Source organism: Gavialis gangeticus, unplaced genomic scaffold (assembly GCF_001723915.1).
Source record: "Gavialis gangeticus isolate Ggan-Ray unplaced genomic scaffold, GavGan_comp1, whole genome shotgun sequence".
NCBI lineage: Eukaryota > Metazoa > Chordata > Crocodylia > Gavialidae > Gavialis > Gavialis gangeticus.
In genome coordinates, this window is record NW_017729012.1 from 10,375,161 (window position 1) to 10,402,855 (window position 27,695).

Here is a 27,695-nt window from a genome sequence, read left to right on the forward strand (position 1 = left end):
TGTAATCAGTTACTTTCTAAGGCCCTGGGTGTAAAATGTCTCCACAAATTCATGCAGGTACAGTTACAGCATTGCCAGGAAATGTGCTAAAAGCATCAAGACACAAGGGAATCCAGCCCATAAGCATCAAATTTAAAATATCTTTTCTTCTATGATTTTAGAGATGAGGCTGCATTTTGTTGTGGCCTGGTTTTGGAACAGGGTTTTTGACTGGTCAATGCAGGGTGTTCTTGCTGAGCCGATACCCTCACCGCTGCGCAGCTCTGAAATCAGAAGGACTGGGAGGATTCCTTGTAATTCAACTGTAGTTTAAATACTGCTCTCTCAGCTCCATGGCTCTAACTGCAAGTCATTGAGACAGACAATACTACTCACCCTGCAAAACTGCAATAATTACCTACCACCAAGCAAATGCAGATCAGGAGTCAGAAATAACTAGCTTGCTGTGCTTCACAGAAGGAGGACCACAGGTAATGCATCACACTCAAATGGCAGAAGTTAGTATGGGCTGGCTTGCATCTCAAATCTTCCCTGTGGGTATAGTTCAGCTGGGACCGATTACGGGAGGCAAACCAGGTCAGATCTGAGATCTGCACTGACTGTGCTGTAATTCGTAAACTAGATTTGGTGAGCCAGTCTCTAGCAGCCATCTTGGTAGTCTGGTAATGCTCCCCACCCACCTAGTGATAGTTTACACCAGTAGCTATTCTTTCCTTCTGTATTATTCCAGCTTTAATGCTTCTTTGTCTCAGAGATACTAATATCATCAGTAACAGAGAGGTGGCAATTATTAAAAAAAAATCATAAAACTGAGGTGAGAAAAAAGTAGCATTAAAAGGTCTGATTTAAATCTTTGAAACCAGATCCACTCCAAAGTAAAGCAGAAATTCTGGACTGTTGCTTTGACACCTGAGGCTAATCTGAAAAGAAAAAAAAAATTACACCTACAGGATGTAAAGTGTGTCCTATCATCCCATTCCTTGTCACATGTGCTTGCATACGCACTATTTCCTTGCATTTGGCCAGCAAATACTAACAGCGGAAGGAAATCTTTTAAAATCCAAACAGATAGCATGGAGGTTTAGATTTTCCTCTCTAAAAGGATACATTATGGCCTGCCCTGATGGGAAAATTAAGTATTTTCTGACTGAGATGCATCCTTTTTTTCCATCTTTGAAAAGAGATAACAGCTGCCTGCTGCTCTCTTAAACACAGTGCTGCCGCCAAAATGCACTTGGTATTTCCATTCTCTTAGAGGCCCTGACATAATTTGCACAATACAATGGAGCTCAGTTCATTCCCTCCGGTAGGTGTGCTGGAAACACCAGTAGAAGGGCAATGAATGGAATATGCAACACATGTATGGGGAAAAATGTACAATACTATGGAAACTTGTTTGTGGTGCAAAAGGCTACAGTGATGGCTAACTAAGGCTATTGGACGCATTGGGGGTAAAAGCCAATTTCTAACATTTCACACCACTGCTCTCTCAACTCCTATTATCTATGGGCTTTCAAATTATACAGTCATTCTTTTAACTGGGATAAATATGATCCCAGGAAGAAGCATCACAGAGTTTAGATGCAACTGAGTGTGGAATCCCTGGGTTCTCTTTTCTCCTAGCTTTGTAGCAGACTCGCTGCGTTAGCTCCCTGCGTCTCATTTTCCTATCTGTAAATTGGAGATAGTACTAGTAGTACACAGCTTGGGGGGTTGAGAGGCTCTCTTGCTTTTTGCAAATGTTAGAGTGATGTATGAGAGAGGCAAAGATACTTTGGGATGAAATCTGTAATGGGATCAACTGTCTAGCTGGGATAAAAGTTAGACAAGCTTTCAAATGAAGGAGAATGCTTTGTGTGCAAAACTGTATCTCAACTATACAGCTGGTCCAATAAAAGATATCATCCCAAAAAATCCTTACCTTTGCAAAGCATTTTAAGTTTAAAAAACTATTTATAAATCATTGAGGCTTTTTTTGGATGAAAGGCACGAGGGAAGTATAGTTAATCCAATGTATTCTGTTCATGTAGTACTAAGTCCATATATTCTAGAATATGGCGGCCTGAGCTGAAAACTGGCCTGATGCTGGGATTAACTCTTATATGCTTATGAAAATTACCTTGGAATATATCAAAGGCAGTCAAGACCTCAATTTACTTCTCCTTGTATCTTATCTTACCCCACTCCCTGCCATCTTGTAGGGCCATGTGTTCCACCCCTAATTACACACTGGGCTTAGAGGATGTAGATTGCTTTTCTATCTATATAACAAACAGCAGCCTGTTTTACCATGTAGCAATTGCTGCTATCCAAACAACGGGGAGTAAATTCAAATCGAGAACTTGGAGCTACAGACTAGGAATGAAAAAGAAGCAATTGTGTTAGTAAGAGTTACCAGGCAAGAAACACAGTGATGCTGAATATACTTTGAGTGTTTCTTGCCCTACCTTCCCATGGGAACAGTCCAGGAAGAGATCAGTGAACATCTGCCTCCAGGTGTTATGTCTGATCATATCTTGGAGTTCATCCGCACACTGGCAGAGGTGCTTCAGGAACCCCTGGAACATGTCACTTGTAAAGTTTTGAATATAAGAATACACGTACTGTGGAAGAAAAAGAAAAGAGGTGTAAATAAATAATTCCCCTTTGAATATCTTCCTTTTTTGCATTTTAAGCTGCATTGCATGTAGGGGACTGAGGCTGGAATGCCTGCCTAAATTTAGAAAAAAGGGTTTAGGTACAAGTGCCCGTTATTATTTTGCAAACACCACGTAGCTCCAATAAAAAAAATGGGACTCCATTGTGCAAATACTTCCCACATTGTTAGTCTCAGTTCCGACCCAAAGTGTCATTTCATGACTCTCTAAAGGCCAAAGGCGCTGGGCTGGCGTCACCCTGCTGTAACTAGGCAGGCCTGGCTGGAGTTACACCAGCAGTGACATCGGATTGGTGTGTTTTTTCTGTCACGTTCAGTATTCTTGGTGTTACTCCCGAGGTGGCATTTTGAGCAACTGGCTTTTGCAGGACCTAAAATGACTCCCTTCTCTAATGCCACAAAAATACTGGTACTGCTGCCCGAAGATTTCAGACTTTGAGAAACAGTCTGGATAACATTTAAAAACTACTTTTTGAAAGCAACGCTATTGTCACCGAAGTCCTCTGACACTGGGAATACTACTGAGCTGAGATTTATTCTAAACCCCTCTCGGAGACACTTTAACACCTTGGATTTATAGCTCTGTGGGTTTTATGAGCAAAAGCAATACTGTTCTAGAAATGTGGCTTGCGTGACATCAATAATAATGGCTGGCAGAATAAACTACAGTCCCAAGGCCTGGGTGGAATTCTTCTGGCAGCTTTCTGGCGTTGGCTGCAGGATGGAGGATCCATATAACTTTATTAGGCAATTTCTTAGATGTGGCATGTTCCCCATACATCCCTTTTTAGGGCACCAAGAAATAAGTATTGAAGCCTTTGGTCTTTATTACCATTACTATCACACCCAGTGGGGCAGGGAGGAACCAGATAGAGTCACTCATTCAGAAAAGCATAAGTTTTTGTAGGCAACAACCTACTCTCTCAGATGGTATGAAAGTCCACTCCTGGCCTATAAAAGCATATGTGTTTCTGAACCATTTCATCTCTAAGGTGCCACCTTGCCCCTCCTTCAGGCTGCCACGGCTAGCTACCTCTCTTTCCTCACCCCCAGTGACAGAGCGATAGCGAAAAGAGATAGCCAGCAGAAAGGTATGATAACGGCTTGTCCACCTGTTAATACTAATGTGGCTTCCTACTACAAATGGGAGATAAGTGAACATGAGCTGTTCTGCAGTCCCCACTGCTACGCTGTCTTTTCCCTTCCAGTAAGGGAAAGGGCATGGTTCAGCCCAGAGCCAACAGCCGTTGCTCCCACAACACATCTTCCCCGATGGCACTCCTGGTAGCCAAAAGCAGTCTCACCCCTAGACAAAGGGGTGCTGCTTGTGCATTCTCCCCTTTTCTGGCCAACTCAGTTCACTGCTAGTCATAGCCCATTAGAGTGAATTATCTCTGCTTTTTAAAGGAAGTGATCCCTTAGGCCACTGCTTTTCTAGTCGTGTCACCTTAGACTTTCCATTGGTAGAGCGCTTTACAAATATTAATGAAAGTGCTATCCACATGGTAACTGTCGTTATACTTATTTACTGAGAGTGTCTCATCCATCATGGAAAAAGCAGAGACAACAAACCCTCACTTGCTCCCTCCCTCTCAAGACACTCCACTTACGGTTGGAAACAAATACTTCTAAATTCCACCCATTAATGCATCTGTGGATCCCACTGATTTCAACAGAATTTGATGAGGCCACATGTAGATCCAAGAGCGTAACCTTGCCCTAAAGTCCTTCTCAAAAGGCTTCGACTCCTATTCTAGGCCCTGCATTTTATAATGTAGGCCCAGGATATAATGCATTTGCTCAACTGGTGGGGATTAGTCTCCAGACTCTAAGCACTCTTAAAAAAAAAAAAAAAAAAAAAAATAACCTCCCACCTATTGCTGAAAGAATCACAATACAGAGAACCATAGTCAGCCTCTTTGCATGCTCAGAAGATCCCTCCACTGCTTCTGTACCAGTCATTAAGAAACCCAGAGCTGCACTGAATGTGAGGAAGAAAGACAAAAAGAGCTATTTAATTTTCAGCTTCATTAAAAATCTATTCTTTCCATGTGTGAGGAGGGCTGGATTAGTTTGGGGGCAGATCATGCTGTTCAATCTGCTAAAAGGATGATGCAAACTGGTGAACAAAGGTAAATTTAAGCTGTCCTGAATGAGGTCTATTAACACTGTCAAATAGTCTCCTAAGGAAAGTGGTGAAAACCTCATCACTTGAATCATTTAAACCTGGACTGGAAGAGGCACCGGAGAAAACCAGGAGGTTGTAGGAATACTCCTGGCTGGCATAGAGACCAGGGGAGTTGATGCTGTAGGTCTGCTCCATTTCTGATTTCTGTTATTGGATCACTCAATTAGAAGCTAAAAAAAGGTAGTAAATCTGTTAGTTTAAAAAGCATTCTTTTAGCTTGAACAGACTATGAATTAATTCAGGACTCATTCACGTTCTGTGGAGATCATGCATTAGCATTTTATTTTAGCAATAAAAGTGGTTCTCTAAGCTCCCGTTATCTGCACACATTTCCTTAATTAAATGCAGTCACTCTAAGGTTAAATGTAAAAATACCTCATTTCATGGTAAAGGGGAAAAAAGGAATCCTCAACCAATTACCAGAGAAATGCATCTCTATGCAAAATACTGAAAGTGCAACTCTCCTGAGAGAGCAGGAGACAGAAATCACACCCAGTTGCCTGATATTAGTCTCTGCACAGCTGCTTTATGCTCTGTTCTTAATTATCATAACAGTACCCACTAGCACTGCAAAGTTAAGGGGCTGTCATCATTTCTATTCTAAATGGTCCTTTCCACAGGTTTATAGCCCAGCCATAAAATTCAACTCTGCCATAGGTGGAAACTCAGCTGCTGCAGTCTTGGCCCACAGAGATTTTCAGTAAATGCAGTTTGAGCCAAGTTGGTTGTTTTCTAGTTAATGAAGGGGAAAGTGCCAGACTGGAAGCCTTAATTATATTCCTGGACTTCGGTAAGTTAAAGTGACTTCTTGGATGTTTCCTTTGTAACTTGTTCATTACAGCAAATCCTTTTCCATGCCAGTGGGCACTAAGATTATGGACAGAAAAATTTGGGAACATCTGCTTAAGTTATATGCCAAACAAGTAGATGAAACGCATGATAGAAGGTCACTAGGTTACTTTGTCTAGAGAGTACTTTCATGGAGAAAGCCTCTAAGGAAGACCCACCACCCAAACTGCCCCATTTCTTTAGAGTTTATAATAATAATACTCTGGTTTTTATACAGGAGGAAAATGAATGAAGAGAATGAGACTCTTTACAAGCCATTTTTTAACCCTAATAAGAGGAATTGATGCTTAAGGAATTAATATTTAAAGGCACTTTTCATGTGCTGTGGGGGTGGCACTTTAGAGTGGCTCTGAGAACCACTGTAATTAAAGTGCCAAGGCATCTTGTGCATGAGCATCCCTGTGCTTCAAGATGGAGGTGAAGGTGCTTGAACAAAAGCTTGTTTGACGAGCTCTAGTTCAGGCACCCTGGCCACCATTTCGAAGCGTGGGAACACCAATACACAAGACACAGGAGGCTGCTGGAGCATGGTAATTACCATGCTCCAGCAGACTGGATTAATGATTACAGCGCATCAGAGCAGCCTCCGCACTTGCGTACAGGCACCCTAAGGGACTCTGCCAAGGCCATGCAGCAAGTCAGCTGCACCCCAGTCCCATACTCCAACCACTAGATGGCACCACTTGCCATGTGTTTTTTCCAGGCTAGCCTACGGGACCTGCCGAGGCAGACAGACAGTGCCCAGCGCAGCACGGTTCATGTGGATTCATCCGAGGGTGCACAAATCCCTTTCAGACACCTTGCTTTAAATGAGCAGTGACTCTCGCACAACCGCCCAATGCCTCAAGGAGTTCTTGATTCACTGAAGAGTACGTTTCATTCCTGGTACACAGGGGTACAGAGTGATTATCTGCCCAAATTCTAATCACAGACTTATGTCCTGGCATCCAATGGAGTAAGCCCCCTGCTTACAAAATCTTACGTTACACATCCCTGGTTTAGTTGGTCTATAAGGTGCACATCTACCCTGCCTTACGCCTGATGTCAGACTAAATGGCTAACTACCTCCCTCTGGTTTTTGAAAACACTGAGCCTCCGCCGGAGATCACTTTAGTGTTCGGTCATCTTCCACCCCGCTTTAGGAATTACAGAAATGGACCAACTTTTAAGAGACTTAACTGCTCAGTTACATTACCTTCAAGGCATGAAGTGACCATAGAGCTGAAGTGGGTTACCTAGGGAGGTGGGGGAGTCTCCATCCTTGGAGGTTTTTAAGTCCTGGCTGGGATGATTTAGTTGGGGCTGATGCTGCTTGGAGCAGGGGGCTGGACTAAATGTGACCTCCTGAGCTCCCTTCAACCCTCATTGTCTGTGATTACAATGACTGGCCCCTGGCAGTGTCTGCATTTATTATGGCCCAATTATTTCTTTCAAAGATGCCCTGTAGTCACCATCAGTAGCCCTCATTCTCATGCACTTAGTGATGCTGGCACATTGTGATAGGGGGCAAGCTCAGGGCTGGGTCTCATGCCAGCCCACCTACCTGTCTCTATGGGGCAGTCTGCCATGACTTGGCCATTTCCATAAACAGGTGGTAAGTGCAGGAGACTCCCTATTACACACCCCAATGCCAGGGGGCACTATCAGTGGCTCCAAACCTCCTCTACATTACAGCCTATGCCTCACAGATGGCATGCACAAGATGCTTACACCCCACACCACAACTGGTGCTCCAGGGTTTCACACAGACTTTCACTCCCCCTCTGGAGCAGCAGGTCATTGTGCCCAAACTACAGGTCTTACTTTCAACACACACTTGCCTCCTAGCTGTGCAAGACTTACCAGGGTCAGGACTCACCCCTCATGCTCATCATCCTCACAACTGATTCCTTCTCCAAGGGAGTGGCCCATGCACTGCCCTTCAGGCTTTCCCACAGCCCTACTCAGCACACCCCAGAGCACCCAGAGGGTGGTAGTGGATGGGTCCTTCTTGACCTGGAAGGACGTGGGCAGTGGGGTTCCGCAGGGCTCGGTCCTCGGGCCTGCTCTGTTCAACATCTTCATCAGTGATTTGGACGAGGGGGTGAAAAGCACCCTGTTCAAATTTGCTGATGACACTAAGATGTGGGGGGACATGGGCACACTAGAAGGAAGAAGCAGGCTACAATCAGACCTGGACAGATTACAAGGGTGGGCGTATAAGAATAGGATGGGTTTCAACACGGACAAGTGCAAGGTGATGCACCTGGGGAGGAACAACCGGCACCATACCTACAGGCTAGGGAACTCCCCTCTTGTCAGCACGGAGGCGGAAAAGGATCTTGGAGTCATCATTGACTCCAAGATGAACATGGGTCCGCAGCGTGGGGAGGCACTTAGGAAGGACAACCACACCTTGTCATGCATCTCGAGCAGGTCCAGAGAGGTGATCCTCCCCCTTTATGCGGCACTAGTCAGGCCGCGGTTGGAATACTGCGTCCAGTTCTGGGCGCCACATTTCAAGAGGGATGTAGACAGCATAGAGAGGGTCGACTCGCATGATCAGGGGACTGCAAGGCAGGCCCTATGAGGAGGGACTACGGGACCGGAACCTGTTCAGCCTCCACAAGGGAAGGCTGAGGGGGGATCTTGTGGCCTGTTACAAACTGGTCAGGGGGGATCAGAAGGCACTGGGGGAGTCCCTGTTCCCCCGAGCACAGCCAGGAGTGACCAGGAACAACAGTCACAAGCTGGCAGAGGGTAGATTTAGGTTAGACATCAGAAGGTGCTATTTCATGGTCAGGGCAGCTAGGATCTGGAACCAACTTCCAAGGGAGGTGGTGCTGGCTCCTACCCTGGGGGTTTTTAAGACCAGGTTAGATGAACACCTTGCTGGGGTCATTTGACCCCAGTACTCTTTCCTGCCATGGCAGGGGGTCGGACTAGATGATCTTCTCAGGTCCCTTCCAACCCTAGAAACTATGAAACCCCCTCGGGCTGCCCTTGAGGCTGACCCTCAGCCCTACTCAGCCCTTTCCCAGGCCCTCTCTGAGGTTATACATCTACCCCCTCCTTCGCGACTCCAGGGGTGCCCTCCCAGGTGGAGGCTCAAGTGGCCATAGCTATGCCTGGCCCCTTGTATCCACCAAGCCATGGGGGCTAGGGGGTAAGGTACCCCAGCCCACTCTTCACCAGGGTGGTAACTGACCTGGCATTTCCTGGGGACTCCCACACTACTAGCAGCCCCACCAGGCCACCCACCCCCAGCAGGGTGCACTTTTAGGTTACACTCAGGACCAAGAGCTTCCTGCTTTTATTTACAAGATGCTTCCTACAATCTTTCAACCAGGCAGTGTTCCTACCTGAGGTGCCAGCAGCAAACTGCTGGGTTTATATAGGCAGCCAGGGCTTTAAAATGGCTGTGGCAATCAAGCACCTGCTGGCTGCTTGACTCAGCCCTTAAAGCGGCAGGCACCACAAATGCACTACCACACATACATGCAGGTTCACGCCCATACTTTCACGCACAGTTGCTGCATCTACACGGGACGTTGACTGCACAGTAGCTCGTTACTACTGCGCAGTAGCGTTGCATAGCACAAAGTGTAATGTGATGCTACTGGGCAGTAATAACAAGCTACTGCGCAGTCCGCGTCACCAAAAAGCTGTGCAGGGATGCTACTGGGCAGTAATGCCAGATACTGTACAGTCATTTAGTACTTGTGTATGCAAGTACTAAATGACTGCACAGTAACAACTGTGCAGTCAGCATCTCATGTAGATGCAGCCAGTATTCATAGATTGTACAGGAACAGGCACCAATGGGGCACTACTTTGAATTAATCCGTAATCTGCTGAATTATAAAAAGTTAAGGAGGAGAGGAGTTGGGAGGCAAGAGGCGGAGGAAGCAGAGATGCTCCGTTTGACCTCTTAGATCCATTGCTTTGTGGCACAGTACATGTACTGGTGGTTCCCTGCAAATGCAGGCCAGGAGCTTCTCATCATGATAATCAGCCCTGAATACTTGTGCCAGATAGAGGATACATGGGAGAAGGTGCGTATTGTTTAAGCTCCCTGAGAAAGGTTGCTCTTACCTTACATTGCACACCCCCCTTAGAGTACATTTTAAATGGAAACAACAACACAGTGGTTGAACACACTCCCGCTGTGAGTCAAAACCGGAGTGCTCTTCGTCCTGAATTAGATTTTGCTGTATTTTACTTTGGCTAATAGAATTTCTGTAGGAATAATAAATTCTATTGGAACAGCCCTAATTATGGCAGAATGATGGTTGCACTGGGGACCAAGTCTCCTGTGAATGACTGATGCAAAATCAGAATTCACGAGTGACTTGGGACTCAGCGCCTTGCAGCAGAGCAGAGGTGGTGCCCTCAGGCACTCTGGAGAGGAAGCGAGGGAGATGCTTTAAACAACTCTGCTTTTAAAGTGTCCCCTGATAATCAATCCACACACCAGCACAGGCAGCGGCCCTGGAGGAAATGGTAGTGTTCCACTCTGCTGGCTGGAGAGAAAGGACCGTGACCACTGGAGCTGGCAGGCAAGGGATATGAGGATGCAGATGATAAGGTGTGACCCAGACCATGAAATGCCCTGCTGCAACCAAAGTCACGATCTGGGATTAGGCAGAAGGGAGAAGCTGTTCATCTACCAGTGTTCTCATCCACCCCTCAAAGGCATGTGCAATACAAAAACAGAGCGCTAAACCAGACCTAGGTATTTATTTTCTCACCTCTATAAATTTTTCTTCGTTCACATTTGCTTCCAGCGTGTCTATGGTTTCCAGCTTTCTGTCGTAGATCTCTGGTGGAGAAGGAACTGGTATTAGCCAGAATATGGGCAGATGAGTCCCTGCTGAATTGTATGGCATTTTGTACCTCCAATGTGTATTTCTTCCTGCTGTGTTGCATGTATCTAGGGCCACGTTGCACTGTGGTTGTGTGAGTGCCTAGAAATGAAGTACCTACACTGAGATCCTGTTTGCTCACCTCTGCTCCCAAATCCATGGTGAGTTTCCTGAGTGTACAAAGGCAGACTGCTTCTGATTCTTACGACCCCCGTCATTGCTGCCAATTGCTCGCAATCAGGACTGGTTGTACAGACAATGTTTCTTGGCCATAGGGTCACACAATAAGAAGGTACAACTCACACTGACTTCAAAGTTACTTCTGTTTAGGTCAGGGCAGAAGTGCTTCATAGTGTGATAGACTGGTTCAGTTCCTTTGAATGTTGGGAACCTGTTACTGGTACATTGAACTGCAAAATAACTTTGAACTTCCTAACAAGAAGCAGATCTCCTCTATCCTGAGAGCAATAACCTGTCAGCCTAGCAGCCATATGAAGAAAATCCTATTGACTTTACATTTGCAACCATATTTTAGCCCAATTCTGGGCCACAGCAGTGGAACTGAGAAGAATGCCAAGTGTCTGTTAAGGTTTGTGTAGAAGGTCTTGAGAGGAGAAATGTTATTTCTGTTGGGAATATTATTCTGTTATTCTTTCTTCTACAATACAGCAAGTGAAACATCAGGAACAATAAGTAAACTCCCAGTGGAGCCCATATCCTTCTTGTTTCTCAAGACATTCATAAGCTATACATTATCTTTATTAAACTATAAAACATGGCTTAATGTTCACCTAGTGGGCACTGGACTCTATTAAATGAAATGCACCAGAAATAGAGCAGAGCTGTTAGCAGACTACTGCAGCGCCTGTCTTGAACAACTGTAGATCAAACAGCTGAACAGGAATTTTCTCCTTTTACTGTGCCAGCTTTCCATCAGACTGGGAAGAATTAGGAAGCAGCGCCACGGCGCCAATAGCACGGGAGGACAGCGGTTGACATTGCACATTGACACTGCACGTTACCGATGTAAGCTCAGAGGACAGATTCTGCAATGAAGAATGGGTTGGGCAAAGGCAAGGATCAAGGCTCTTTCCGGTGGAGGACTGAAATGTGCTCTGGCATGCCCTGTAGAGCCTCACATCCAGCAGAGAGATTGGTGATTACAGATGATCATTATACCTCTATTTATTTAAGAGGTCTGACAGCAGACTTTATGCTGCCACTTCAACCTAGTTCTAGCCCTATGTATTCAATTATCATTATTTAATGATGTCAAGCGTAAGCCATAAAGTGCACAAGAATTATGTAAATCCTTTCACTGCTGCGTATGCTGGTGTCTGGGCCCTATCTCGCTGTAGGTCACTGTCATTCCTCCACTGGCCAAGGAAGCTGCACTTGTTTGGGGAATCTCGAGGGTTTCTCTCAAGCCCCAGAAGGGAGCAGCACTTCTGTGCTTCCTTTTTTTCACCCGCTACCAAATGCGCAAGGCTCGTCCTTTATAGGCAGCATCCTCGCCAGCTCGACTCTTCCCGCAGAGTCCATGCTCGCTTTCCTTCTGCCCACGTGTGCTGCCAGAAACCATACCAGAACCTAGTGGTCTTACCTCGTCCAGCACCCGGGGAAGCAGAAGAGACAACATCCAGAAATGACCTCAGGGCGCTCTGAACCTAGAAATCAAAGCAACAGTTAAAGGTCTGCTTTTGTGATCATTAACACATTCATGCTGGGAAGAACAGGCATCTCTGGCTGTCTTGGGACCTTCCCACTAAAGTGGAGCCATCCTCATGGATGTTACAGCTGTTGCCTTCTGGCACCTTCCTGCTAGCAGAAATTCAGGCCCTGGGTAAGTTAAATCCCCATAGTGATAATGAGGTTAAGGACAGTTACACAAGTGATGTATCTAGCAGCTAGGAAAGGTATTTCTGTAGCCCAGTGCCAGCCACCCAAACAGGTCTGTCATGATGGCCTCAAGACAACGTTGCCGGCTCAGATTAAAAGGCAGTAAAGGAGACTTGATGGTGGGTCTGGATGGACAGGAATAACTGACTCCTGATTTCTGGCATGGGTTCTGAGTTGTCTGAGGCCTCATAGCACCTCTGGGAGGGAGGGCACTGATATCATTCTCACTGTACAGATGGGAACCGAAGCCAACAGAGGCTCAGCGCCTTGCCCAGGTTCACACAGGAAGTCTTTGGCGGGGCAGACCCGAACCGAGGCCCCCAGCTTGCACCCTGATCACCAGACCATCACCATCCTGCTGCTCCCTTTTTGCTCTTTGCTACAGCAGACTGGGATGCCACAAACGCCTCTGCTCCCCTCCTCCCTGGGGTTCATGCAGCAGTGCTGCTACGGGTGCGTGCCCCAGTTACCAGTGCGAGCGGTATCCTTCCACTGACATCCAACGTCCACTCCTTGAACTGCACTGCCAGGGCCTGCTTCCGCATCTCTGTCACCTGAGACTTGATTCTCTCCACCTGCTCCCTTTGCTCACGTTTTTTCTTTACCTCTGACTTCATCCTGGCTAGCCTGTACAGTTTAGAAAGACACTGTCATGGCCTGATCTAAGCTCCACTTGGTCTCCCCTGAAGAGCTGAAAGGAAGAGAGTAGCTGCTCACTGCAAGTACTGTACTTTTAGGTATGAGGTTTCTTCCCCAATGAGGGATTTGCTGTTGTGGGCAATAAGTAATCAGCCCAGATATCTGAACTGTGGGCAGCCCTTGGAAGGTGAGAGTGTTTGTGTTGTGTAGCATATGCTTCTCCTGTAGGTCCATGCAACCGAGAATCTGAATGAGGAATTTCTGGGTACCAAGTGCATGATTATGGAGAAAACCTTTTTTTGGAAAGTGCAGTGAACTCTCTCTGAGCCCAGACAGCGACAGGCAGTTAGGGGCAGAATCATCCCTGGTGCAACCCGACCGGTTTGTGTAGTTACAGCAGTGATGAATTTTGCCTTTAATAACTGAACACATCTATAATGGTGCTAATCATTAATTATGTAGAAGTTCTTCAATTTTCCTGCTGAACATTTTAGTGGGAGCTGAGGTGTATAATTTTGCTACACTTGATTTAACAACAAAATTGCACCATTATGCATTTGTCTCAGAGCCTATGTACCATCTCACGTAAAGGCTTCACTGGCAGTGAACTATAGTGAATTAATTTTCGTATGTACAATCACACAATGAAGTCCTCACTGCTTCAGGACAGGATTAATTTGCCTACCAGACTTCTGCTTTTTGTTGAGCATGCAGAATTTGCAAGTCTGAACCAAAACCTCCTCCTTTCCTTCCTGATCGTACCTGCTTTGCTTCTCTGACCTGTCAAGGATGCCTTTGCCAGTCCTCCATTTTGTACACAGCACATGAGAATTTTATTAAACTCATCCTGTGTAGGCTTTTTTCAGACTCCACTAACTTCTGAAATGCTTCACAAAAACAATTGCATGAACAGACTTCACTATGCCTATTGTACAGCATTTCAGCACAGCTGGAGGGAGTAGTCTGAAGGTATTTTTATACCCATGTCAAAGGACTGTTGGAGTCTTTGTCTCTGTATTGAGATGAATGTGCAGTGCACTTCCACTGCTCTTAGTTACAGCAGTCTAAAGCCAGCCCAAGTAAGTGGTGTTACTCCTATTTGCACTCTTGTCACTGCTTTCTGGCCAAGGCAGGGGTGGAGTTCAAATTCTTGGGGCCCAAAGATCGTGGGGCTAGCACGCTAGTGAGCAGCTGGCATCCCCCTAAAGTAAGGGACACCCGGCAAGTGCCAGACAGCTGCTGCAGATGTGGCTCATGTCCCAGATAAGGTAAGGCAGGGTTGGAAAAGCTAATGTCTCTTTTCTGGATGCTTTCACTCAAGCTGCAGGGAGGGGTGTGGAGCCGCTGGTCTCATCAGGGGGTCAGGCAGCTGCACCCAGGAAATAAAATGAAAGCATCAGGCCCTGCTCAGAGGGCAAGGCAGAGGCAAGCGTTGCACCTGCTCTGATGATTAATCTGGGCAGTGCCAAGCCCAAGGCACAGCATGTGCTGTACCTGTAAAGGGCACTGATTCTGTTTCTTTAGGTAGCTCCTTTCATGTGCTACCATAGGCAAGGGCCTGGGAGTGCATTCCCTGTCGGGTGTCCCTAGGTGCAGGCCAAAGGCTGTCCCACCCCAGAAGCTTCCTTCTGCTTGGAGCAGTGCCGGGGATGCTCGGCTCATGGGAGCTGTCGTGAGAGTGACTCTTCCAGGCAGAATGAAGCACGTTTTTTCAGGAAGGCAACCCCCAGCTCCCAGTTGGAGACGGGTGAATCAGCTGGAAGTGCTGGCACTTTTTAAACTACTCCAGGCTCTATTGCAGTGTGACTCAATTCAGAGAAGAAAGGAATTTCTCCCTCCCTGCTCTTCTGCTCTCCTCGGCTCCCTACCTGGATGCTAATAATGTGGAGGAAAGAAGACGGCTGAGGGAAGATCTCCAAGGCTGGGAAGCGGCAGTAAAATCCTGGCCTAACTGAACTGCTGCTGCCGCCGGTGAGACCAGAATGTTATAGCCGAGCTCTCTGGATGTTAACTGCTGTCCTCATCTCTGCTCTCCCATGCTCAGTGACTCATGGCAGGAGCTTCACACCCAAACAGGGTGACAGCAAAACCCCGCAGTGCTACCATGGTTATTCTGCAAACCCCGTGATGCAGCCAGCCATGAATATGCAAATCCGGAGAGACTAAGAACACAAATCCCTTGATAATACCACCTGAGGATATGCAAAATCTCTTATGGTCTCAGCCGTGTAAATCCCCTGGCACTGGCATCTAAGGAGACGCTGACTTCAACATCTCTTCAACACACTCATTTCCTGAGCATCGAGTCTCATGCTTGTTATCTATCCAATGACAAACTTGACTCAAACCTTAAACTAGAACTACCATCCCAATGCAGCAGGAAGCTGTGATTAGAGCTCCAGGAAGCTCGAAACTTCCACTCTGAGGGAAACTCCAGTGTTTAAACAAATAATTTTGGTTCTGAATGAAAAATAGAATTTTAAAAATTTTTAGCAAATTAAAAAAAAATGTTTCAGAGCAAATGAGCCTATTTTGTACCAATTTTCCAAAACAAAGTCAAGCCACTGACACGTCTCCAGCTGCAGGGCAGGGTGCTTGGATGCTCTGAGACTCGGGTTTGAGCCAGGAACCCCTGGATGCCTGGCTCCAAAGAGCAGTGCTTCCCCAGAGCCACAGACCCTGGCAGCAGGAGTTCCTGAACCACTCCCCAGGGTCCCTGCCTGTATTTCAGTGGACGTTCATCAAAACCCTGTTTTCTCAGAAAATGTTGTGATTTTCAGGGATTGGCAGAGCTCTCAGATGCCAGTCACTAGTCTACCCACATGTACTTTCAAGTGCAGGTACGCTGGCGTTAAGTGACTGCATGCAATTCCATTCCTCGCCGCTGAACCGTTTCCAGTAGGGGTTATTCATGTGCCTCTACAATACATTGTATGTGCATTAGAAACACTAGCAAGAAAGCAAACAAGAGAGATTTAAGCACAGGTCTTGTTCAGGTAACACTGGGAATGCCTATCATCTTAGTCTAGTGTCTATGCGTGAGACGTCTGTGTCAACATTTTGCTTCCACAAATCCTGACACCCAAATCCTGACACCAATTTTTAAACTGCATGCATTATTTATGCAGGCAAAATAGAGTGTATGCAAATCCAAGTCATCATTGTACAACACCAGACATGAGAATGAAGTGATCTGGAAGTTAATGACTCATTCTGACATCATTGTAAGCACCTGTGGTCCATTGTATAAACACAAGTAATCCCTTCTATGCATTTCTGAACAGAGACATTCAAATGGATGAAAGTATCATTTGTTCATTTAATGTTCCAGTTTTTATAATGCCTCCATGCTGGGAGATAGTATCAAAAAAACCCACAACACTAATCAATTAACACTGTGCAAATGATCCGGGGGGGGGAGGAAGAGCTAAGGATTAATGAAAAGTCTCCAAAAGAAAGTGACGATGAAAAGGAAAAAGCAACATAGCTAGAGGGCTGTGGATTTCAAGTGAATGGACTACGGGGAATTACAACCAACAGGCTCAGGGAAAAAGTCTCGGGGAAGAGTTACAGCAGCCCTGCCCTCAGTACAGCCCGGAGAAATTCTCAGGATGGAGCAGAGACAGCTCAGCCCATCTCACTGTTAACTTTGGGAAGGAAGGGATGAAAAGAGCCGCATGCACCTTAGTACTGGCTCTAAACAACCCTGGTTGATCCCGAAGGACTGTCTTCTGTCCAAGAACACCCCTCCAGTAGAGTCAAAGGGGGAATCACACCCGCTCCCCTGCTTTATGCATACCATAGAAGTGCAAAACTCACCTACCTGCATAACACAATGCCAGTCTCACTGTCTTGCTTACCAAACACTGGTTATCTGTATACTGGATAAGTGCAAGAGTAGCTGAAGTGCACATCTTTCAGTCCCAGTGTCTGCTTTGTAACTTAACTGTGTTCCCAATGACTGCATCCTAACTGTAGTGGCATCTGCCAGCTTTGTAACTAATTGTATTCCATTTAAATGACACAGAAACAGGAAGGAGGGAGCTGCTGTTAAAAGGGCTGCTATTAGAAGCCTTGAAAAAGATGCAAGAGAGAGTCAGTTTTGGGGCTGCTAATGTGAACAATGCCCATTAACAGTGCGGCATCACTCATGCCAAGTGCGCAGACTACACACTGCACATGCATACAAGGAGCAGTATTCTGTCTGAAGTCTCCAAAAGCCATTGCTCAGATGTGTCTCTCACCTGCTGGCATTTATCCTGGTTTTTTGTCTTGAAGAAGAGGACAGCCACCATCCATGGCACAGGATGTGTGGCATGGGTTTGGTGCTACATTATTAGCATCCAGAAGTGCTTTTGCCAACCCAGACTACGGTCAGAGCGTCCTCACTAAGAAATCTACTGCTTCTGGTAAACTGGAGGCAGATCCCATCAGAATAGTGTATGACCATGGGTGCAGTGTAAACCCACTCACCTGTTCAGTGCTGTGTCAGGCACCTCCGTTTTCAGCTCTTCCATAACCATCTTCATCCCTCTCAGGTAGGGACCCGGTCTTGCAGAAACGTCAAACTGAGGGTTATGCCTCATCAGATACTCGCCTAGGAAATGAATGGGATCAAGCTTGGGTGGATCTGTGCTGGTGTCAAGCACCTTCTTTCTTTCCACTTCCATTAGCAGTTTTTCCACTCCTGGGACTAATGTAGGTAAGAGTTTGTCGAGCAAATAGGCCCGGGTATCCCGCGTCGCCGTCTCGTCGTTGAACCATTCCTTGGACAGCCAGTCCAGAGGCTCGTTCTTTTTAATCTTCTCTCCTTCTGCCTTACAGGCCTGAAACTGTTCCACCTTTGTCTGCTGCAGACGCAGTGCTCTCTGCTGTACTTTCTCATAGAAAGTCTCTTTCCACTGAGCACCCCTTGTGGGGCACAGGAACTCACTGGTCTCTTTGCTTCTCCTTTCCTCCCTGACAGGTGTGTTCTTGACACTGAGTTTGGGGAGTTTCAGTCCAGAGTTTTGGGCTTCTTCCTCTGGCTGAGCAGCCATATTTTACTGCAATAAATGCAAAAGCAGACTCATGTCAGGTAATTCTGGAAGGCACGACAGCAAGATAAAAGGGGACAGAAAAATACAAACTGATATGCTTAGAAAATAATCAGTGGATGCTACCGTGTTCCTTTTCCAATTCAGATACTACTACTCTGCCATCCTAAATAAATGCAGAGCCTTTCCTTCTACGATCCAAACATGCTTTACAAAAATAAATGAATTATGTTTCACAACAGCTTCAGGAGATACAGAAGCTAAATGAACGTTTCTCTTTTTCAGAGATGGGGGAAACTGGGGACCCAGATCACCCACCGAGCCAGAAGCCAAGGTGTGGGAGGAATCAGGAGTCCTGCCTTTCAGTTCCCAGTTCTAAGCAATGGATTACAATTCTCCCTTGTGTGACTGCTTCTCTGTACTTCCCTTTCCATACCTCAAACTTCTCAGCTAATTGCAATGGATGTGAGATACAGGAAGTGAGTCATGTGCAGTAACATGCCTAGAGTGCTTTCCATGTCAGATCTGCACACCTCTTTTCTGTTAAGCAGAACTATGCGCTTTTTCTCTAACTTTCCCACGTGTCCGGGGAGAACTGACCCATGTGTTGAATACAAGGCCCAGTTTATTTCTTTTGCAATTTTTTCCTCTGCACATTTGCCAGAGTGGAATGTTCCTCTCGGCAGAGGGGACTGGAGCATCTGCTATGAGAAAGGGGAGCTGTATATTAGGTAGACACTGAGACTGCACAGTGGAGCCTGCAGCTGAGCTGTTCTACAACATCTGTTTTGGTGGGTCGCTTTGTATGAGACGGTGCTTCTGAAAGACCCCATATCCCTTGCTCTGCCGCCTGGCTTTCAAAATGTTCATTCTGCAGAGCACCAGAAAGGAGCACCTGGATCATGAGCCACAACTTGAAAGTTGCTGCGGTAAGCCTCCGCACACAGCACTCTCATCCACCTCCTTGGGTGTTACGTACATGGAATGCAGGCAGAATGTGGACTGACTAGTCAATTCAGAGGCTGAGAAATCACCCCCACCCTGCAAAAAAACCCAACCCAGGCTTAGACAGGAGCAAAGATTACATCAAAATGAATAGTGCCACTAGGAGACAGGTTGACTAAAGCTTTGTCGTTCCAAGCGAAGGCTGGAAGTCCACCCTGACCTTGCTGTTGCACTCCCCTTCTCAAGCTTCTTTTGCAGGAGGCAGTTCTCACTTTTGGGTCCCTGCGGTATCTGTGTTAATAGGTTGGTTTTTGATATATTCTGCTATTTCCACTTGCAACTTGAACACTTGTGGCTGCTCCAGAGTGTTTAGCCTTTCAGGAAAGGCATAAACATGATAGATGGCCATCTTGGCACCCCAGTGTAATTGCTAATACAATGATCTGCCAGTTCAAAGCCACTGCCTGAGTACAAACATTTATTTCAAGAGGTAGGATGCTTCATAGTGGTAAATTTTGGGGTCTGATTTTTGGAGGCCTCTGGTGGCACCCCGTAGTCATTTGCCTGCTAAGAGTTATTATCTGCTAAGGAGGCAGATGAATGTAGACATTACGCTACCTAGCTGGCCTAAATAAAGGGTTGTAAAATGGTAGCTGTCTTGCCTGCGAGAGGACATAACCTGTAAAGGAGCATAGATTTATAAAGGTATGAAGGGAACCTATAGCTGTATCACGTTGCTTCTTGCTAGGTGAGTTTCTTTTGGTAACATGAAAACCCAAGTTCCTTTTGACCAATAGTGCAACTTTTTGCCAAAGAAGGGTGTTAACTTGCTGTCCTGGGTGGATCCCAAATCAAACAGTTGTGTTGTGCCAAAATAAACTCCTCTTGACATTTCAGCTGGTGATGGTATTTTTCTTCAAGTCCTTTACTATACTGCCGTGAAGTGTTTCTGCTGAATTCTGCTTGAGAGAGAACTGCATTTCAGTGCTGATGGATGTGTTCCTCTACCCCTAACCTACCTGACTATGTGGGTGTCAAGATTATCTAGGACTTGTAATGAACTTTTAGATCTTTGGATGAAAGAGATAACCAAAGGGCAAGATCTCAGTTGGCCTGATTCTCTACTCTAACTTTATACTGGTGTAGCTCCAAAACTGGGGGAAGAGAAGAGAGAGCTAGGCCCACTGCTTTAGCAGCTAAAGTAAGCAAAGCAGGAGATGGAGGAACACGGAAGAACAGTGAATAACTGTTACAACAGGACCAACATTTGGGGCAGACTCCAACCTCCCTAGCCTGTTAGTAGCTATGGGCCAAAGGTCTCAATTGCTGTGAACTGCCAGAGTATCACTGACATCTGTACATGTATGCCGATCTACACCCGCTGAGACTTTCTACAATACACAGAGCCCTTCCCAGCTATGACACTCCCAAGTAGAGTCTGGGCTGATAGTCCTGATAATGACAAGCACAGTGCAGTGAGGCATGCTAGCATGAGGCACACCCATGACATCTGAAATAAGATAAACCCCCTTGCAAGCCTATATTCAAAGTCAAGGCAAGACACGCTGTTCATTGTTTAGTAGAAGACCATTTTGCTGGCTCCCTTCCTCTGTGACAAATGTTCTTGATGGAATCCAGGCAGGTATGGGTTGATTCCCTCTGTGCTTGCAGTATGCTGTGACGCTGATAAAGATCCATTCAGCAACAGGATGGGTTTCACTAGAGAGACTTTTCTGGGTAAAATATGGCCAAGGAATGATTTGGAGGATATCTGAGCTCTTGAAAGTCTTTCGAAAGTCTGTGGAATTTGTTGGCCCTGCTACTGATCCAGAGAGCCTTGGTTTTTTTCCCCCAGACAGCTTCACCTGGGGTTTTATTTAACTGTTCACTAACATGCATGGAATACTTTTTCCTCTTTTAAATCCCTCCTAAAATCAACTCTTACCAAGACTTCCATTTTGCTTTTTGAAGAAGAACTATTTTTCTTACCTTCACAGCAGGTGCTGAAACAGAAATGTTTCCTCCCCTGTTCAGAATGGCATTGCAGATGAATAGGAATTTAATACATGCCCATCTGTTCCTCCCCATTAAAAAACTTACATGCGAATTAGGGATTTCTCGGTCCTGCTGCGGAGCCAGGCAGTGAGTTTTACTCCTGTGTGTGTGTTTGACGTTGCTAAGCAATAATCCCAAAGGTTGCTATGTCTCATCTGTGACTTAGAACTGCTGTGGACTGTCTCCTGCCTTCGGCAGCTCACTTTAAACTCTTCCTCTGCGAGCTTAGATCACTCTGTTTCACAATCAAAAGAAAGAAGACGATGGCATGGCAGAACATATTGCATGCAACTGAAAGGCTGCCAGCGCGAATACCCACAGGTGCCTGCTGAGAGTAGGCTGACCTTCAAAGATTCAAGGAGCATGAATCCCAGCCCTGCTACAAGTGCTGGAGACACAAGTGAGAGTGGCAGGGTGAGCTGAAGACTGAACCAAACAGATGTAGGAACCCGAGAGCAATAAAGAGAAATTATTTACTGGCCAAATTGAATTAGACATTGGCAGGGTCTTCTTTTCATTAAGAATAAAGTAATTCTGGAGTGGCCTGTTGGATGAGGTATTTGCAGTAAATGCAAGGAGGTCTTCCAGGAGCTTTTCTTGAAGAAGACCAGATTTAAAATAGAACCGGGGGCGGGAGTCCAATGACTAGCTTTTTTTATATCACTTTTCCCTTATGTTCATGAAGGGGAACCTGTTCCATAGGATGCAAAGGAGAGGAGGAAGGAAAGAGATGCGAGTGGGACTAATTCTGCTCCCAGTTGCACCAGAATATAGCTAGAGTCACTCCTGTTCATTCAGCAGGGTTAGGCTGGACTTACACTGATGTAACCAAGAATAGAATTTGTCCCAGTGACTTTGGCATTTGGATTTTTCCAGGGCACGGTATTTCTAGTATGTTGGCTTTCTTTCCTTTTTTATATTTTAAGCTGCATGACACGCAGATTGAGCCACCTCTATCTGCACAGGAACTTTGGACTATGACTTGGTATTTTGGTATTTATCACTGGAACAACTGACTCTGCTATCCTGCAGCACAGTATTAGGGATGTGCATTTTACAAAGCTCACCTAAAGCAGAAGAAAGGGTAAAATATATGACCCTCTTCCACACACAGGTGCATCACGTGCCTGAACCATGTTCTCTGACCTGCTTAGGAATGTCTAATTTCACATTCAGTACTCACTCCTCCTTTGGCCTTAGGGGAGCCACTTAATCTACCTACCACAGTTCCCCTAGCTCATGTGAGCACTGTACAATTTGTAAAGCCCTCTGAGGTTGTAAAGCCCAAGAAGTAAGATTTATCCCTGGCCAGAGACCCAGCACAAAGCCAATGTATCACGCAATGATCCACTTACACCCCGACATCAAATTTGTTCCAGAGTAGAAGCTGTATTTAAATAATGCATATGCCTCATGTAGGTTCTCCACCCAGCAGGGACTATCATGATTATAAATTGGGGTCCAGCTCCAGCCACTCATGGGGAAGTATTGCCTTAAAATCACAGCTGTTTCTGGAGAGGAGGCTACTTGGCTCAAGTGCTTAATTTTTGTTTTCATCCATGTCTTGCAGTCCTGCCTTTTAAAAACACACATGGTTGTAACTTCTATAGATGCCTTTGGCCATCTATTCTGAATGCTGTGTGACTGTCTCTGTAGCGGCATTTCTCCTGAATGCCCTCAAACATCACTGAAATGCCAATTCGGCCAGCTAAGAAATAAGCTGTATGCACCGCAATACTTGACTTGAGATCATAGCATTTTTTTGCAGGCTGGGACCATGGCACAAGAATCTTATAAATCAGCTTTCACGGGGAAAGTACTTTGGTGCGCACTGTTATTTTTCTCTAATTCAGAAACCAGATGACATGGGGATAGGTACTATATTTTTCAACCTGTATTGAAACAGCCCCTGGGCCACTATAATACAATGCATCAGAAGGTTTGTGCATAGGACTGTTAGACTAATAAACAATGAGGCTTTAAAATCCCATTCCCCTCCAACCAGCCTCTATACAACTAATTTCTGTTCGGCTTTTCGTTCCCAGGTGTACTTGTTGTTTCCTCTTTGCTGTGCAAACTTGTTGCCCTGATCAATCTATACATCCGTCAAAAAACAAACAAACAGCAATTGTAAAAATACCCTCGTTTCCCTCAAAGCTGCTGTTTAATCACCAAATGAGAACATGCAAATAAAGCCTGGCAGGAGTGCTCAAGATGGCTCTATTTTTATTTCTCTGCGATTTAAATACTGGGCTTAAGCAAAGCAGTAATCACACCCTATTTAACTTGGTTGTTATATCATAATGTTTTCTCAAAGCAAAGCGTATCGTGTGAGCATGCCATCAAACACTTGCACTGTTCACAAAATAGCTTACCATGGATGTCATCACAGATGCTTTGTTCCAATAATGCCTCTTGTACCCTTTGTGTTCATTTTTCTATGTGTGATGCAGTTTGGGGTCGTTCTGGGGTTTTTTTGCAGTTGCCGTCCCAACCCGGGTATAAAAGCTCTCCCATGTATTAACAATGACAATAAAAACTGTGTTTTCTAGGGATGCATTTGTATATTTGCTAACGAGAGACCATGGCCAGTTTAGGAAGATAAAAATAGCACTGGTCTCCTTCTGTCAAAAGATCAAATCCTAGGAGGTGGTGAGCACGGGGCCCTCAGCTCTTTGCAGGATGTGACCACAAGTTGATGGCCTCTTTATGTGACCCACACTGCTGTGACCACAAGCTGCATTTTTATGGCTTTTTTCAATGAGAATACATCTGCTTATAGTTTTATCTTCTAAATTTAAATTCTACTGTTAAAAAATACTGCACATGCAAATTATTGCTTTCTAATGGCTGGAAGTCCCATTGATATTCATGGTTTTTGTAGTCAACAACTGAGAAGCAAGACCTTCAGCTGACTGTACAAAGCAACTCCAATAATTACTTGTGATGACTTCCCAGAGGTGGGAGCTGTTTAAATACTACCAAGGTGCCATTGAAGAAATGAAAACACGGCAAAAAACTCTGATTTTTTTTGTTACAGGCTCAGGTAAATATTTCTTTAACTACTCCTGGAGTGAATCCCTCCCCTTTTCTTTCTCAAAATCCATTCAGAGTGAAACCCCCATCCCATCTGGTGAGACTGCACCAACGCTTTGGCAAGCAGTAATCTGTACACTGCATCTAGCCGATCTTAACACAGACATCTCTGAACAGAAGACAGACATGGCAGAGGTCCTCCTGTCCCTGCAGGAATCCATCCACTGGAAGGCAATCAATAAACCAACCCTACTTCACAAAAAAAACAGCAAGATTGCTGTCAGATGTCGCAGAGGAGAAATCTTTCCCATTCTCAAATGCGAAGGCTGCTCTCCCTGAAGATAACAGGGACCACAGACCATTAGCTGGCCATCAGCTCAGCACTGTGCCTGTGAATCAGAAAGCATTTCTTTTTCTGCTAAGCTTCTCCACCCACTGTGCACCCAGCTGCCAGGGAATGTGATCCCGTATTCCTTGTATCCCCAGAGCCACTGCAAACAAGAATTGTGTGTCAACACAGACCACAAAATATTGCAGCTCCTATTCCCCTATTTGTGCTTTTATCATGCATCAAGTGTTCTGTGACACTGCTCCTAAACATAGCTCACTGTTACTGCTCAGTAGAAGGGGCCTCCTTCATTTCAGTCCTAACCTGGTGTTTTCATCACAGTCCATACAGTTTAAAAGAAAAGTGCTGACTCAGGAAAATGATCACGAATTCCCTGCACTGACCGGTTCCCACGGGTCCCTAGTTTGTGATCCAGTAGCTTCATCCACCCTCTTCCTCACTTCATCTTTTACCCTTGTGAAACCCTTCCAATAAAAAAATGCTGCAAGCAAACCAGAGGCCCTGTCCTGAACTCCCTGCAAGATGGCCTTTGCAGAGATCTGCAGTGGGAAGTGCAGAATCGGGGCCTGGTGCTGAAATTGAGTCAGAAATGGAACATTTTTGACAGCTTTAAAGCATGAACAAAATGCAAATGGAGGGGCTTTAGACAGCAATACTTTACCTTCAAGAAGGAACCCCTTCGTCCAGAGGGTTTCTGTTTCTGTAAAAACAAGAGAGAACAACATATGAAATTAAAAGGATAAAAATTACACATGTAAAAAGCCCAGTAAGAAAGTGCAGACAGTGGAAATACCAGCAACCTTGCATTTGTTCTGAAGTCACTAAAGCCTAAACAGTCTCTCCCTCTGCTTAGTGAAACCATGTCAATCCGTGGCATCTTACCAGGGTGGTTTTAGCTAAGCATGTGCTTCACTGCTTTTCTTGATCTGAGGCCACAGCACTTACTGGAAGAACTGCCTAGGAGGCAGGGTGGTCTGAGACCTGGGGTCAGTGCTTCACTCTGGCACAGACTCCTGGCTCGTTTCAAGGGCTCCACAGTTCAGCTGAAGCCTGGACCCTGAAGCTTGCACGGAGTCCCAGAAGCGTGCTCATGTGAAGCTGAAAGTGTCTTTTGCTGACACAGTTAGGGTGTGATTTGTTCAACCGACAGAGCTTTGCCAGCAAAAGCCCTTGTGCAGCCATTATTATACCAGCATGAGGGTGCTTTCACTGCTGGAGAGGGGACCCTGCGGGAGCTGTACTGATCTAAGCACTTCTTTCAATAGAGCTGTGTCCACGCCAGACGGTTTTGCAAGTCTTGATGATGGTATGACTGCGCTGGCGAAACCTTCCTCGGCCAGGTCTGCACTGTCGAGTTTTGCTGGTATCCCTGTGTGGCTAGAAGCCTGAAACAAGCAGTCGCCTCCCCATCATCTCTATCCCAGCAGCCCTCTCACAATCCTTGGGCATGCACAAGGTCTATGTGCAAAAGCATTGTCTTGCAGGCATCACTTATGTCATCTGGGGGGTAGTTTAGCTGCTTTGGTGAAAGAGCTCCTTTAGCAGAGAAAAGCTGCTTTTCCATGAGGAAGGGGGCTTTCCAATGCAGCTGTGTAACCAAAACCCTTACGCTAGAAACAAGGCGATAGGGTAGACAATGTCCTAGCACAGTGGTCCTCTACCTTTTCAGACTTGAGGTGCTTCTGGATAGACTCAAGACATCTCTCGGAAAATGCCAGCTCTTAGTTTTCACTCTTTTTTTTGACTACAGAAAAATAGTAGAACAGTTTTTCTGTTGCAAAGAACTATGGATTTCTATTTGAAATCTTGGGGTTTATCTTGTGAATCATCATCAGTGCATTGTGTGCCACCCTGCAGCACCCTTGAAAGGATCTCAAGGCACCCCAGAGTGGCATGGCACCCTAGTTGAGAATCACTGTCTTAGTAAACGACAATGCAAAGCATAAATACATAGAGGGTGCGTCTACGTGAGATGCTTAATGTGCAGAAGACTCATTCCACTGCACAAAGCCCGTGCTAATGCACTAATGTGCAGTAGCTTTAGTCTCATGGGCATTAATGTCACTAAAAAAGCATGCATCTGTGCTATTGTGCAGTAGTGCTGATTATGAGGCATTTAGTTAGTACCTTTCATTGCGGGTACAAAAATGTGCTATAATTACAGCGCATTAATGAACGTGTAGATGGGCCCAGAGTGGAGCCGGGAAAATATGTCCCAGTTGGGAGGCTACGGACATTTCAGAACAAGGGGAATAACGGTTAATGAGAGAGCTGGAGGGGGTCTGACTGCCATCTCCCCCATCACACCTTGCATGCTGCTAACACACGGTCCACATATATTCATCTATCAAGATAATAACATGATGGCAGCAGAGGCAGGTCAATGAGTCTTTGTTTGTGCATGTGCTTCCACTCGCCCAGATCCCACAGGGGGCTTGGTTTATGCTCCAGGTTCTCGAGTGAGGCATTCCTGCAAAACCCACTTCCTCAGCTCAGCTTCCTCTGCTTTAATGAGCCCGTCTTTCATCATCCTGCATCCACTAGGAGGCAAACGCTCTCATTAGTGAGCACCGCTTTCATCGTAGCACAGGACAACACGCCAGGATGCGCAGAGCCTCCCTGCTAATTATTTTGACTGCAGGGCACTGGGGGATACACCAAAGACAGAGCATTGAGGGCTCTGCTCCTGCTTAGATTTACAAGGACGAACGCAGCCCTGACAGCTCTGTCACCTCGGAGGAGTAGATGAGAGCAAAATGCACTGAGTGCCTAAGAGGCACTGATGGGTTAATGCAAGCCACTGGAGGAGACAGGCGCTTCCTTTCTGTTTGATGCTTATTGTGGCTTCCAGTAACCGCATCCCATATTATCATTAGATGCTCACAAGGGTCCGATTCTTTATCCCAGCGACTTCAGCGGCAAAGTCTGGACACGAGGCTAATTGCTGCATCCCATCTTCCCCTCGTCCAGGAGAGGGGGGTTACAACCCCCTCCGCCCTGCCAGCTCTCACGAGTGCATCACGGGACTGGCCAGCCAGCTTTTGAAAGCTCCTGAAACCACGAGTTTCCAGGCAAACCTCCGGTTCTGTTAACCCCAGTAAAAACAGGGGGAACGGCGCGTTTCCAGGCCCGGTGGCAGAGGAAGGGTGCAAGCATGCAGAGGAGAGGACTTGGGGGTGGGCGGTGGAGAGGGAGAGGA

General features: G+C 45.9%; 1 protein-coding gene across 2 annotated transcripts in view; it reads right to left on the reverse strand.

Moving 5' to 3' along the window:
- Nucleotides 1–27,695, reverse strand: part of EFCAB5 (EF-hand calcium binding domain 5) — a 54,876-nt gene that overhangs the window by 21,312 nt on the left and 5,869 nt on the right. The window contains exons 2-9 of one of the 2 annotated variants that reach the window (XM_019511239.1): nt 25,158–25,196; nt 23,487–24,536; nt 21,157–21,346; nt 17,549–18,120; nt 12,907–13,063; nt 12,141–12,204; nt 10,424–10,494; nt 2,448–2,603 (exon numbers count right to left, since the gene is read on the reverse strand). In XM_019511239.1, coding sequence (XP_019366784.1) covers nt 2,448–2,603; nt 10,424–10,494; nt 12,141–12,204; nt 12,907–13,063; nt 17,549–18,114 — 1,014 coding nt within the window. In that variant the 5' untranslated portion in view covers nt 18,115–18,120; nt 21,157–21,346; nt 23,487–24,536; nt 25,158–25,196. The remainder of the gene's footprint in view (nt 1–2,447; nt 2,604–10,423; nt 10,495–12,140; nt 12,205–12,906; nt 13,064–17,548; nt 18,121–21,156; nt 21,347–23,486; nt 24,537–25,157; nt 25,197–27,695) is intronic. The other variant, XM_019511240.1, reaches the window with a different exon arrangement.